The sequence below is a fragment of the Schistocerca cancellata genome, chromosome 12 (assembly GCF_023864275.1).
Source record: "Schistocerca cancellata isolate TAMUIC-IGC-003103 chromosome 12, iqSchCanc2.1, whole genome shotgun sequence".
In the NCBI taxonomy this organism is placed as follows: domain Eukaryota; kingdom Metazoa; phylum Arthropoda; class Insecta; order Orthoptera; family Acrididae; genus Schistocerca; species Schistocerca cancellata.
The window spans coordinates 52,932,542-52,947,151 of NC_064637.1; the positions used below are offsets into that span (position 1 = coordinate 52,932,542).

Below are 14,610 nucleotides of genomic sequence, written 5' to 3' on the forward strand. Positions count from 1 at the left end.
AATGATCCACATAGTCGTAAGAGGTCTCTATAAGAGACACGATTTCAGTCTCATCGTCCCCACGGGAACCTGGAGAGATGTGAAGCGGTCCAGTCTGAAGCGATATGAGTGAGCCGTGGGCCACCTCAGTTTTGTCCATTCGAGCACGCACTTTGCCCAGTGTGGGGCGCTTCATATTCTTCGTTCCTGAGGTACTGACCGCACAGTAGTGATCCCGAGTCGCCTCGTCACCTCCTCCAAAAGTGTCTGCGCTGGTGGTCCCTTCTGGCCCCAGAAGCCGTCAGTGGGATGTGCCTGGTAAGCTGTCGGTTCCTGTGAACGACAAAACAAACAACGCTTGAGCAACCAGAACAAACACAGGATTCGATTCGTGTGAAATGAGACCTGTTCAGGCAACATTTTACCTTTGTATAGTCTGTGCGTGCTTTTCTGATGGGAAATCTCTTTCTCAGTACTCTTTTGTGCACAAAAATTCGCTTAAAAGTCATATTTAGAACATTTGGGTAATTGGTGGTAAGTTCCTATGGGACCGAAGATCATCGGTCCCTAGGATTACACACTACTTAAAATAACTTAAAATAAGTTACGCTAAGAACAACACATGAACATCCGACAAGGTGGGTTGGGGGGGGGGGAGGGGGGAAACCGAGCGAACTGTGACATGGCGCTTAAGAACGTGCAGCTACCCCATGCGGCCATATTTAAAACAAATGTCTCATTGCAAGAGACAATAATACCAGGACATTGAAAGGTCTCTGTTGGATTCCTTTCATGTTAATTACTTAAATCTGTTGTCATTTACGGCATAAATTCCTCTTCTAAATTTACTGTGGCGTTTCTGACTATCTGGGAGGAGACTGAGTAGTGGAACGTGTTACTTTTACACATAAGCAAGAACGATCTGTCACACTACTACAGTTTAAAACACAGTTTATATGTTATTCATGTCACACAGTCTTATACGGAACCTACATCCGCTTTCTTTTATATACTGTATATGATAAGATACTGTCATCCCCCTTCCCTTCTGTGTGAGAGGATGAATGAGCAAATGTATTTCTAGTTGCATGCTTGAGGGTAGCAGACAAGCCTGTCTGCTAGAGAACAGTAGGACCAACGTCGGAACAGGTAGCTACGCTTTCTAAAAGCAAAGAGGTTTCTATCCTTAGTATGGTCCTGTCCGTCCCTTGTCATGTTGGTGTAAGGAAGCTACCCCTCTGGCCACTTCCGTTTGTATTTGTGAGCCACCCTCAGGAACGGACCAGGCAGTCTGTCTGCGGCGAGCGTCTGAAGTGGTAAGATCTCCGGCTAAGCGCGTGTCTGCTAAGTCCGCAGGACAATGGATTTCTTAAGTTCAGCCTAACTGACTATTTAATCACCTTTATTTTAGGTTTATCTCTAAAATATCTAATGTTATCTTAAATTGCAACGCAGTGTATTTCGAGTGTGAAGTTCAGAATATTTTCCAGTAGTTGCTTTGTCACTACTTTGTGAGTAAAGTGGAACCACGTGTCGATCAGTAACTCCAACTAAGATCATCAATCTTAAATGCGAATGTGCGTGAGATTATAACGTCTCGTCTTGACAATATTTTTCAATATACCAACTTTTCTTTATGTTCAACCCACGTGTGGTGTACTTCGTGAGACCACTACCACGTGCTTATATAATGGTTTGACCCATCAGGTTAATAGTAAGACGTTAGTAACCAGTTCGAGGTTTTTCTTTTGTAAATTGCTTTTCGATCTAATTTATTTTAATTATCAAAATTATTGTGGAGTTACACTCTTTGTGTAAACCAAGTTGACCACGTGAAGCATGTGGTGTAAGCATCAAAGTAGCCCTCAGCTATTCTTTTCGGGAAGATTTCACAGAGAGTTAGTATGAATTTAGTATGCCAGTGTGTGGTAATTTCATGATGGACAAGATTGCGCTACGAACGTAACTTCTTTGGGTGAAAATTGAATCGGTTGGTTGTGGTTAATTTCCTCTTGCAACGTTCTTTGTGTGTTATTTTATGAATGCAGTGTTGTATGCAGTCTCCCAATCTTGGCTCCATATTTGATGTGTTCTGTAAGATTACAAACTCACACTTTCACACTCCTAAATAACGCACCAGTTTAGTTATGAATCAAGTTTAATATGCTGAAATTTCTGTGATTAATGTTAAAATAAATTTCCAAATATAAACTGATTTATTTCTTTTTTATTTAAATTCTCTTTTATATATATATATATATATATATATATATATATATATATATATATATATATATCACCGGTTGTCGTATGTCTATTAAAAGATTATAATTAATGTTAGTCTGGTTGGGAATTTGGTAAGCTAGACTGGATACCTGGTGAAACAGTTGCTCAGTGATGCAAGGTTAACTTCCCCAGACAGCTCACAGCTTTTAACCCGTTTTTATTGTCTATCAGCACCGCTTTCATACCAAATTAAAGCAACAACGTTACAACATATATTCGTAAATCTCCAGGAAGAGATATTTTTCGAGAGTAGTTCTCACGTTTAGAGTAAGATTCTTTCTTTTAAGCTCGCTTGTGTAGATGATCTAGTTTTCGATGGTACTGACAATGATTTACACTACATACACCATGTGATCAAAAGTATCCGGACATCCCCAAACTCACACGTATGTAAGCATCGTGTCTGATCATCTGCATCTACTCATGTCCATTGTGCGTTCCGACGGACTTGGGCAGTTCCAGCAGAACAATGCGACACTCCACACGTCCAGAATTGCTACAGAGTGGCTCCAGGAACACTTATGAGTTTAAACACTTCCGCCGGCCACCAGACGTCTCAGACATGAACATTATTGAGCATATCTGGGATGCCTTGCAACGTTGTGTTCAGAAGAGATCTCCACCCCCTCGAACTCTTACGGATTTAGGGACAGCCCTGCAGAATTCATGGTGTCAGTTCAGACATTAGTCGAGTCCACGCCACGTCGTTTTGCGGCACTTCTGCGTGCTCGCGGGGGCCCTACACGATATTAGGTAGCTGTACCAGTTTCTCTGGCGTTTCAGTGTATTTACCTGTGGCCAGATGCTAACTTACATCTTGCGACTCAGGAAAGATCGACGTTATCCATTAAGCTAGCGTTCTGACGTCTGAAATCCTGTCTTTATTATCATAGCATATCTTGGAACCTTACATGGTTGATGCATTATTAACTGATTTAAACTATAATAATGACGTGTTGGTGTTCATGGCTCCATTACCTTGAAACGGCATACTGCAAATCGTAACACAAGCGTGTTTCGTGCTTAATTCGTAAATTATTGACGATAACGATTCACTCCTGAGAGAATACTCTTATGAGAAGGCGTTAACCGTCGATAAATCCTTACTGGGCCTTTAGTTATGACAGTAATGATAGCAATTCGATTAAAGAATGACGTGTTTTTTATTAATATGCGAAATGCGAGCATGATGTATTGTGAGAGGCGTGTATCGAACGCTGTCGATATTCGATAGGTGTTCCTGCTGTCGTCGATATTGCGCGTGACGGCAAAATGACGTCATATACTCGGGAAAAATGAGTGTTACTCCTGTCTTTGTTGACTTTGTAGACTTAGAGAAAGCTTTTGACAATGTTGACTGGAATACTCTCTTTCAAATTCTAAAGGTGGCAGGGGTAAACTACAGGGAGCAAAAGGCTATTTACAATTTGTACAGAAACCAGATGGTAGTTATAAGAGTCGAGGGACATGAAAGGGAAGCAGTGGTTGGGAAGGGAGTAAGACAGGGTTGTAGCCTCTCCCCGATGTTAAACAATCTGTATATTGAGCAAGCAGTAAAGGAAACAAAAGAAAAATTCGGAGTAGGTATTAAAATCCATGGAGAAGAAATAAAAACTTTGAGGTTCGCCGATGACATTGTAATTCTGTCAGAGACAGCAAAGGACTTGGAAGAGCAGTTGAACGGAATGGATGGTGTCTTGAAGTGAGGATATAAGATGAACATCAACAAAAGCAAAACGAGGATAATGGAATGTAGTCGAATTAAGTCGGGTGATGTTGAGGGTATTAGATTAGGAAATGAGACACTTAAAGTAGTAAAAGAGTTTTGCTATTTGGGGAGCAAAATAACTGATGATGGTCGAAGTAGAGAGGATATAAAATGTAGACTGGCAATGGCAAGGAAAGCGTTTCTGAAGAAGAGAAATTTGTTAACATCGAGTATAGATTTAAGTGTCAGGAAGTCGTTTCTGAATTTATTTGTATGGCGTGTAGCCATGTATGGAAGTGAAACATGGACGGTAAATAGTTTGGATAAGAAGAGAATAGAAGCTTTCGAAATGTGGTGCTACAGAAGAATGCTGAAGATTAGATGGGTAGATCACATAACTAATGAGGAGGTGTTGAATAGAATTGGGGAGAAGAGGAGTCTGTGGCACAACTTGACTAGAAGAAGGGATCGGTTGGTAGGACATGTTCTGAGGCATCGAGGGATCACAAATTTAGCATTGGAGGGCAGCGTGGAGGGTAAAAATCGTAGAGGGAGACCAAGAGATGAATACATTCAGCAGATTCAGAAGGATGTAGGTTGCAGTAGGTACTGGGAGATGAAGAAGCTTGCACAGGATAGAGTAGCATGGAGAGCTGCATCAAACCAGTCTCAGGACTGAAAACCACAACAACAACTACAACAACCCCTGTCTTTGTTGAACCAATAGTAATGCCTACTCATTTGTGGGTGGAAAGGACTAGTAGAACGGTTTTGGACACAGAACATGTAAGAAAACTGCTTCAAGAGGTCCAGCATATAGTTTGTACCCTGATCTGCAATTATACGACCAGTAACTCTTAGATAAGGGAAGAAGGCAGCAAGTCTTTCCAAATATACGAAATAATTCTCCAAATGGCATATCTGATGCTCTGCACGTAGACACGATGAGAATGTGCGGGCTCTGCAGAAGAGTATGACCCAATCAGAAAACTGGATTATGAAAGTTAAAATCCAACGTTTTCCCAAAGTGCCATAACGGAAATTTACTGGGGCTGTGGGAAACCACACCTAATTAGAGACCACTTATCCTGCTGCGAGCCTTCTGCAAAGAATTAGACACTCCTTTCAGCACAGAAAAGCATGTCCTGTGGCTCAACAATTTTATGTTGCCAAATACCTCTTAAAAGGTTTCCGTTTCTTGTGCGGCCAGTCTGTAAATTTTCGACTTTTCGACCTCCACTGTACTACATAGGACATGTTGAAGATGAACCTTACTCAGCGAGATGTTCCAAGTTCAGAATTTGGTTCATTGGCAGTATGGGTGTCGTGCATAAGGAATTAATTCCTCCAGAACAAACTCTGAACCAAGTGTTTTATAAAGATCTGTTTGGCTCCAGGAAAAGGGTGAATCGATTGAAACACGACACTGCACACATGTGGGTGCTGCGTTTTGGTAAAGTCCCATGTCACACACCCTCTTCCATCACGGAATTTTTGACCCCAAAAGAGATTCCTGTTGTTCCATAACCCCGCTATTCATCTTGTGACTTATTTTCCCAAAATTGAAAAATGCTTAAAAGCATGTCATTTTGGGACTTTGAAGAATATTCAAAAGAGTGAGACTGACATGTAGAAAGCCTTTCAGCTCTGCTACCAAGACGTAACAATGACTTCGCCGATGTACAGCTGCCGAAGGGAACTACTTTGAAGGGTACAAAAAGAAAAGGTGCAAAATTTGGTTGGTGAAATATCGGTATCATAATTTTTCTCACACACCTCGTTACTGAACAGCTACTTGACCAAGAGAATTCGTACAATATTCTCTGAAACATGTTAGTGGACAGTTTCGAAGCAAAACAGCCTTGCTACAAGATGCTAGGAACACAGGCCTACTCCTTCTCATTACTCTGTTCACAGCAAAGTTCCACACCCTAAACCATGCTGAACAAGTTTCTATCGGAAACGGAGTGTGTTTATGCCACATCTCAGAAGATACTCACTCAGTGCTCCTCCAGTCTAGTTCCGTAGATCAGAAGTCGATTCAGAACGAAGTCTGCCACTTTGTTTCATTCATGAAGCTAGCGTTATTTCTCAGTGCTGCAGTTTCTATAAGCTTATCCAGGTCCTCTCTTTCTAAGGAAGTAAGAAAATATGCCAATCGTAATTTTCATGCAATATTTGGTCCCGAATTATCCGAACTTCTTAGAGTTGCCCTCTACCAAAACTATCTTTTGGTTGGTCTGGTAAAATACACTCCTGGAAATTGAAATAAGAACACCGTGAATTCATTGTCCCAGGAAGGGGAAACTTTATTGACACATTCCTGGGGTCAGATACATCACATGATCACACTGACAGAACCACAGGCACATAGACACAGGCAACAGAGCATGCACAATGTCGGCACTAGTACAGTGTATATACACCTTTCGCAGCAATGCAGGCTGCTATTCTCCCATGGAGACGATCGTAGAGATGCTGGATGTAGTCCTGTGGAACGGCTTGCCATGCCATATCCACCTGGCGCCTCAGTTGGACCAGCGTTCGTGCTGGACGTGCAGACCGCGTGAGACGACGCTTCATCCAGTCCCAAACATGCTCAATGGGGGACAGATCCGGAGATCTTGCTGGCCAGGGTAGTTGACCTACACCTTCTAGAGCACGTTGGGTGGCACGGGGTACATGCGGACGTGCATTGTCCTGTTGGAACAGCAAGTTCCCTTGCCGGTCTAGGAATGGTAGAACGATGGGTTCGATGACGGTTTGGATGTACCGTGCACTATTCAGTGTCCCCTCGACGATCACCAGTGGTGTACGGCCAGTGTTGGAGATCGCTCCCCACACCATGATGCCGGGTGTTGGCCCTGTGTGCCTCGGTCGTATGCAGTCCTGATTGTGGCGCTCACCTGCACGGCGCCAAACACGCATACGACATCATTGGCACCAAGGCAGAAGCGACTCTCATCGCTGAAGACGACACGTCTCCATTCGTCCCTCCATTCACGCCTGTCGCGACACCACTGGAGACGGGCTGCACGATGTTGGGGCGTGAGCGGAAGACGGCCTAACGGTGTGCGGGACCGTAGCCCAGCTTCATGGAGACGGTTGCGAATGGTCCTCGCCGATACCCCAGGAGCAACAGTGTCCCTAATTTGCTGGGAAGTGGCGGTGCGGTCCCCTACGGCACTGCGTAGGATCCTACGGTCTTGGCGTGCATCCGTGCGTCGCTGCGGTCCGGTCCCAGGTCGACGGGCACGTGCACCTTCCGCCGACCACTGGCGACAACATCGATGTACTGTGGAGACCTCACGCCCCACGTGTTGAGCAATTCGGCGGTACGTCCACCCGGCCTCCCGCATGCCCACTATACGCCCTCGCTCAAAGTCCGTCAACTGCACATACGGTTCACGTCCACGCTGTCGCGGCATGCGGCTACCAGTGTTAAAGACTGCGATGGAGCTCCGTATGCCACGGCAAACTGGCTGACACTGACGGCGGCGGTGCACAAATGCTGCGCAGCTAGCGCCATTCGACGGCCAACACCGCGGTTCCTGGTGTGTCCGCTGTGCCGTGCGTGTGATCATTGCTTGTACAGCCCTCTCGCAGTGTCCGGAGCAAGTATGGTGGGTCTGACACACCGGTGTCAATGTGTTCTTTTTTCCATTTCCAGGAGTGTACATAAATGACTTACCAAACGGTAGGATTATCCGTAGCATTGGCAGCATTTGTAGAGAAAGAAACATAAGGGAATGTGTGAGAGAGAAAGTGGGAGCTGATGGATTCTGTTTGTTTTCTGTTTCATTTGGTCATAATTAGGACTGCACATTTTTCAGTGTTAGTCCACTGTGTACTTCAAAAAACTGTTCAAATGGCTCTGAACACTATGGGACTTAACATCTATGGTCATCAGTCCCCTAGAACTACTTAAGCCTAACTAGCCTAAGGACATCACACAACACCGAGTCATCACGAGGCGAGAAAATCCCTGACCCCGCCGGGAATGGAACCCGGGAACCCGAGCGTGGGAAAAAAGAACGCTACCGCACGACCACGCGTTGCGGACCCACTGTATACTCTATATCCTTGCAACATATGACTTATTTTTTATGGGTAATAAATATTAGTTCATTGTCTAACCTCCGGACTTTTATATAAACAAGTACACTTTAGATGCACAAAAATAAAAATAAATCTATATTATTATTGCTGTTGTTCCACTCTAGAAAGTTCTTGATTATGGTCAAAGGCAAAAGTTCCGCGTTATTATTTATTAGCGTGGATGAACAGAAACATCTTTTATATAAATTCGATGAAGTATTAAAATGATGTTTGATATATATATTTATTTTGCATTATTTGTAAATTTTACCTTTTTTGATCAAATTGCATTTTCTAACGCCATATGACAAATGTGTATTTTTTAATTTTTACTACAATATGCCTCTGTTGTATGTTACAAATGAACAGTTTTCGAGTAAAAGCTGAATTAAATACTGACAGTTTCAAATGGATCTGAGCACTATGGGACTTAACTGCTGTGGTCATCAGTCCCCTAGAACTTAGAACTACTTAAACCTAACTAACCTAAGGACATCACACACATCCATGCCCGAGGCAGGATTCGAACCTTCGACCGGAGCGGTCGCGCGGCTCCAGAATGTAGTGCCTAGAACCGCTCGGCCACTCCGGCCGGCTCTGACAGTTTCACTTTTGTCATAAATACTGTTTACTTTTAAGTAACAAACATGAGGATTATATACTAGGAAATGGTCAACGCGATTATTTGTACAGGGTTTATCAGAAAGGATCATCTGATTTTTAAAAAAAATCATAAGTGTTACGTTAACTGAGATATTGTTGGAAAGAGCAGAGACTACAGAATTACTTCTTCCCGCTAGGGAGCAGCAGTGTCTACACACTTCAGTTCTAGTAAAAATGGTGTCGGGACGAGAGAGAGCTTTTTGTGTACCGCGTTTTGCGCAGTGCGGGTCAATAATAACAGTGCAGCGTAAATTTCGCACAGAGCATCAGACGATGGCATGAACAACTCCGAGAAACAGGTTGTTTGTGTAACGGCAAGTCGCTGGGCCGTTTCTGAATGTCTGACACAGACGTCGAACGCATCCAGCATAATTTCACAAGGATTTGACAGAGCCGCGCGGGATTAGCCGAGCGGTCTTTAACGTTTCCTGTTTGAACCAATGAACATTAATGAAAAATTCAACGGAACACACCAATTTCGAGAAGACGTGACTCAACATATTACCAGCGGGGCGCAGAAGGCCTCTGCTCAAATACACAGCAAAACTACAAAAAATAAAAAAAATTAAGTAAATAAAAATAAAATTAAAAAAAGGAAGATTTTGTTGTTTGTAAGGCTAGCCCTAACCTTGGTTTCCCATATTTCCTCTGGTATATAGGCAGCTCTCCGGCGTAGGTTTAGCCAGGAGCCAACGCCTGAAGTGGACCAGATTTTTTTGTTATAGGATGAAAAGTGGCGGTGGCACTAAGGTTTTTTTCTTTTTTCTTTTTTTAGTTCCATTTTATTAAGGGGCTTTCTAAAAAAAAGTTGACGAAAAAAGAAGAAAAAATAAAAAACAAAAAGAAAAAAAAACAAAAAGACTAAAAAGAAAAAAAGCGGTCTTAGGCGCTACGCTCCTGGACTGTGCGGCTGGTCCCGACGGGGTTCGAGTCCTCCCTCGGGCATGGTTGTGTGTGTTTGTCCATAGGATTATTTTGGATTAGGTAGTGCGTAAGTTTAGGGACTGATGACCTTAGCAGTTAAGTCCCATAAGATTTCACACATATTTGAACATTTTTTTTTTTTTTGATTTCACAGAAAACCGTTCACCGCTCAACAGCTCGACGTGCCCCCGATGTCCGTCTGGCATGTGGTGCGTCCACTTTTAAACATGCAACCGTAAAAAATTCAGCTATTGCAAGCTCTTTGTGAAGGCGACGAACAGCAACATGTGGAGTTCTGTAATTTCTTTCTTGACAACATGGATGACGACAGTTTTCTTCTACGCTTAGTGTTTAGTGACAAGACAACATTCCATTTAACTCGAAAAGTGAACAGTCATAATGTGAGAATTTGGGGTACAGAATAACTACATGAGGTTGTGCAACATGAGAGCGACTCCCCAAAATTTAATGTGTTTTGTGCAGTTTCACGGGAAAACGTGTACGGTCCATTTTTCTTTCCCGAGAACACTGATACACGAAGCACATATCTCCATATGCTTCAGAACTTTGTTTTCCCACAGTAGGAGACTGATTCCAACGACTTCATTTACCAACAGGATGGGGCACCGCCACACTGGCATCTGGAAGTGTGGGAAGTTTTAAATCAAAGGATTACTAACAAGGGAACCTCCCCATCACACCCCCCTCAGATTTAGTTATAATTTGGCACAGTGGATAGGCCTTGAAAATCTGATCAGTCGAGAAAACAGGAAGAAGTTGTGTGGAACTATGAAAAAATAAGCAAAATATACAAACTGAGTAGTTCATGCGTAACATAGGCTACATCAAGGATAATCTGAGCGCAGGAGCGCCGTGGTCCCGTGGTTAGCGTGAGGAGCTACGGAGCGAGAGGTCCTTGGTTAAAGTTTTTCCTCGAGCGAAAAGTTTACTTATATTATTATTGCAAATTTATGATCTGTCCGTTCGTTCATTGACGTCTCTGTTCACTGTAATAAGTTTAGCGTCTGTGTTTTGCGACCGCACCGCAAAACCGTGCGATTAGTAGACGAAAGGACGTGCCTCTCCAATGGGAACCGAAAACATTTGATCCAGGAAAACACGTCTGATATATTCTATACGACACTGGTGACGGCATGTGCGTCACATGACAGGAACATGTTGTCGACCCACCTAACTTGCGCACTTGTCGAATGTGTAGAAAGATTCTTCTACCTTGCCCGATTTAGGTTTCCTTGTGGATGTGATAATCACTCCCAAAAAAGTAATGAAAACATAAGAGTGTGTCACATAAACTGCAACAAATGAATGCAACAGTTTCACAGTCGCACAGTTTTCTCTGCGCTCTGTCAAAACATATGTTTTTAACGTTTTCAAATTTTTCCGTGTGTAGACCGTCAAATCCAAGCAAATCTGAACATGTACTGGAATTTTGGAGAGCGAAGTTGATTATGTGTGAGTGCCTGAACTCTGATAATTATCTGAAAATAAAAATTTAAACTGTTTACTGGGGGGGAAGACTTAAACCAAGGACCTCCTGCTCCACAGCTGCTGACGCTAACCACGGGACCAGGGCGCTCCTGTGCCCACAGCATCCTTGATGTTGCCTATGTTGCCCATGGACTACTCAGTTTGTATATTTTGCTTATTTTTTCATAGTTCCACACAACTTCTTCCTGTTTTCTCGACTGATCAGATTTTCAAGGCCTATCCACTGTGCCAAATTATAACTAAATCTGAGGGGGGTGCGATGGGGAGGTTCCCTTGTGAGTGATGGATTGATTGCACTGGACCAAATGGTTCAGCCTTACCTTACCGGCCTCCAAGGTCACCGGACCTGACTATATGTGAGTATTTCTTGTGGGGGTTATAAGGTACTCTATTTATGTGCCTCCGTTACCAACAACAAAGAATGAACTGAGACAGCAGCTGTGGAAGCTGTAACTCAAGACATGCTCGCTGCAGTGTGGGAACAATTTGAATACCGCACTGACATATGCCAGGCTTCTCAAGGGGGAGTTTCTGAACACCTATAAAAAGGTATGAAAAAACATTTTGAGTTTCCTGCACATCAAAAATCAAAATTCGTTGTATATATTTATTAGTTTCAGAAATGTAGACAAGCCGAGTTGGGTGACTCTTTTTGATACACGCGTATATCCTCACTCAGTTTCCAGACGATTCACCGCTTCCATTATTGGGGGGGAGGGGGGATTGACCGGGTGATCAAAAAGTCAGTATAAATTTGAAAACTGTATAAATCACGGAATAATGTAGATAGAGAGGTAAAAATTGACACACATGATTTGGAATGACATGGGATTTTATTAGAACAAAAAAAAAAGGTTCACAAAATGTCCGACAGATGGCGCTTCATCTGATCAGAATAGCAATAATTAGCATAAGAAAGTAAGACAAAGCAGAAATGATGTTCTTTACAGGAAATGCTCAATATGTCCACCATCATTCCTCAACAATAGCTGTAGTCGTGGAATAATGTTGTGAAAAGCACTGTAAAGCATGTCCGGAGTTATGGTGAGGCATTGGCGTCGGATGTTGTCTTTCAGCATCCCTAGAGATGTCGGTAATCCCGATACACTTGCGACTTCAGGTAACCCCTAAGCCAATAATCGCACGGACTGAGGTCTGGCGACCTTGGAGGCCAAACATGACGAAAGTGGCGGCTGAGCACACAATCATCACCAAACGACCCGCGCAAGAGATCTTTCACACGTCTAGCAATATGGGGTGGAGCGCCATCCTGCATAAACATCGTACGTTCCAGCAGATGTTTACCAGCGAAGCTGGGGATGATGCGATTCTGTAACATATCGGCCGTCACGGTAGCAGTTACAAACCAGAATAACGCATTTCCTCGAAGGAAAAAGGCCCGAAACGGTGATGCGGTAAATCCAACACATACGGTGACTTTCTCGTCGTGCAATGGAGTTTCCACGACAGTTCTAGGATTTTCGGTAGCCCAAATCCTGCAGTTGTGGGCGTTGACAGACCTTCGGAGCGTGAAATGGGCTTCGTCGGTCCACAACACGTTACTCAACCAATCGTCATCTTCCGCCACCTTTTGAAACGCCCACACCGCAAATGCCCTCCGCTTCACTAAATCGCCAGGTAACAGTTCATGATGCCGATGGATTTTGTACGGATAGCATCGGAGGGTATGCCTCAGTGCCAACCAAACAATAGTGTACGGAATGCCGGTGCGACGTGCGACTGCACGAGCGCTGACTTCCCCGTGCATAGACGAACCCGCTACAGTCTCCATTTCTTCCTGAACTCTATCAGCAGCATTGCACCTTGTGCTCGGTCAGCCACTACGGGGTCTATCGTCTAAACAACCCGTGACTTCGAACTTCGAAATCATTATCGCCACAGCTGCATTTGTCAACGGACCTTTATCCGTTCGAGTGCCCTTCCTATGGCGATAGCATCGTAACGCTGAACTAGCACATTCCCCATTCTGATAATACAGATTCACTAAACGCGCCTTATCAGGTAACGCCAACATGCTCCGACTGCTGGCGCATCTGATTCTCCCTCTCATTACAGCTCCTTTTATACACGATTGTCATGGGCAGTCACTGACGTTATGCTGTCCAACGCCTTCTGTCGGACATTTTGTGATTTTTTTTTTTTTGGTTCTAAGAAAAGCCCATGTCATTCCAAGCAAGTGTTTGAATTTTCTACATCTACATCTACATCTACATCAATACTCCGCAAGCCACCTGACGGTGTGTAGCGGGGGGTACCTAGAGTACCTCTATCGGTTCTCCCTTTTATTCCAGTCTCGTATTGTTCGTGGAAAGAACGATTGTCGGTATGCTTCTGTGTGGGCTCTAATCTCTCTGATTTTATCCTCATGGTCTCTTCGCGAGATATGCGTAGGAGGGAGCAATATACTGCTTGACTCTTCGGTGAAGGTATGTTCTCGATACTTTAACAAAAGCCCGTACCGAGCTACTAAGCGTCTCTCCTGCAGAGTCTTCCACTGGAGTTTATCTATCATCTCCGTAACGCTTTCGCGATTACTAAATGATCCTGTAACGAAGCGCGCTGCTCTCCGTTGGATCTTCCCTATCTCTTCTATCGACCCTATCTGGTAAGGATCCCACACTGCTGAGCAGAGTTCAAGCAGTGGGCGAACAAGCGTACTGTAACCTACTTCCTTTGTTTTCAGATTGCATTTCCTTAGGATTCTTCCAATGAATCTCAGTCTGGCATCTGCTTTACCAACGATCAACTTTATATGATCATTCCATTTTAAATCACTCCTAATGCATACTCCCAGATAATTTATGGAATTAACTGCTTCCAGTTGCTGACCTGCTATTTTGTTGCTAAATGATAAGGGTTCTATTTTTCTATGCATTAGCAGCACATTACACTTGTCTACATTGAGATTCAATTGCCATTCCCTGCACCATGCGTCAATTCGCTGCAGATCCTGCTGCATTTCAGTACAATTTTCCATTGTTACAACCTCTCGATACACCACAGAATCATCCGCAAAAAGCCTCAGTGAACTTCCGATCCGCATGGTCATTTACGTATATTGCGAATAGCAACGGTCCTACGACATTCCACTGCGGAACACCTGAAATCACTCTTACTTCGGAAGACTTCTCTCCATTGAGAATGACATGCTGCGTTCTGTTATCTAGGAACTCTTCAATCCAATCACACAATTGGTCTGATAGTCCAAATGCTCTTAGTTTGTTCATTAAACGACTGTGAGGAACTGTATCGAACGCCTTGCGGAAGTCAAGAAACACGGCATCTACCTGGGAACCCGTGTCTATGGCCCTCTGAGTCTCGTGGACCAATAGCGCGAGCTGGGTTTCACACGATCGTCTTTTTCGAAACCCATGGTGATTCCTACAGAGTAGTTTTCTAGTCTCCAGAAAAGTCATTATACT

At 43.7% G+C, this 14,610-nt stretch overlaps 1 protein-coding gene across 1 annotated transcript in view; it reads right to left on the reverse strand.

Annotated features, from left to right (window-relative positions):
- Positions 1-227: 227 nt before the first annotated feature.
- LOC126109447 (uncharacterized) overlaps positions 228-14,610 on the reverse strand; it is a 62,229-nt gene continuing 47,846 nt past the window's right edge. Inside the window, exon 5 of the mRNA XM_049914477.1 lies at positions 228-312. Within this exon, the coding sequence (XP_049770434.1) occupies positions 228-312 (85 nt within the window). The remainder of the gene's footprint in view (positions 313-14,610) is intronic.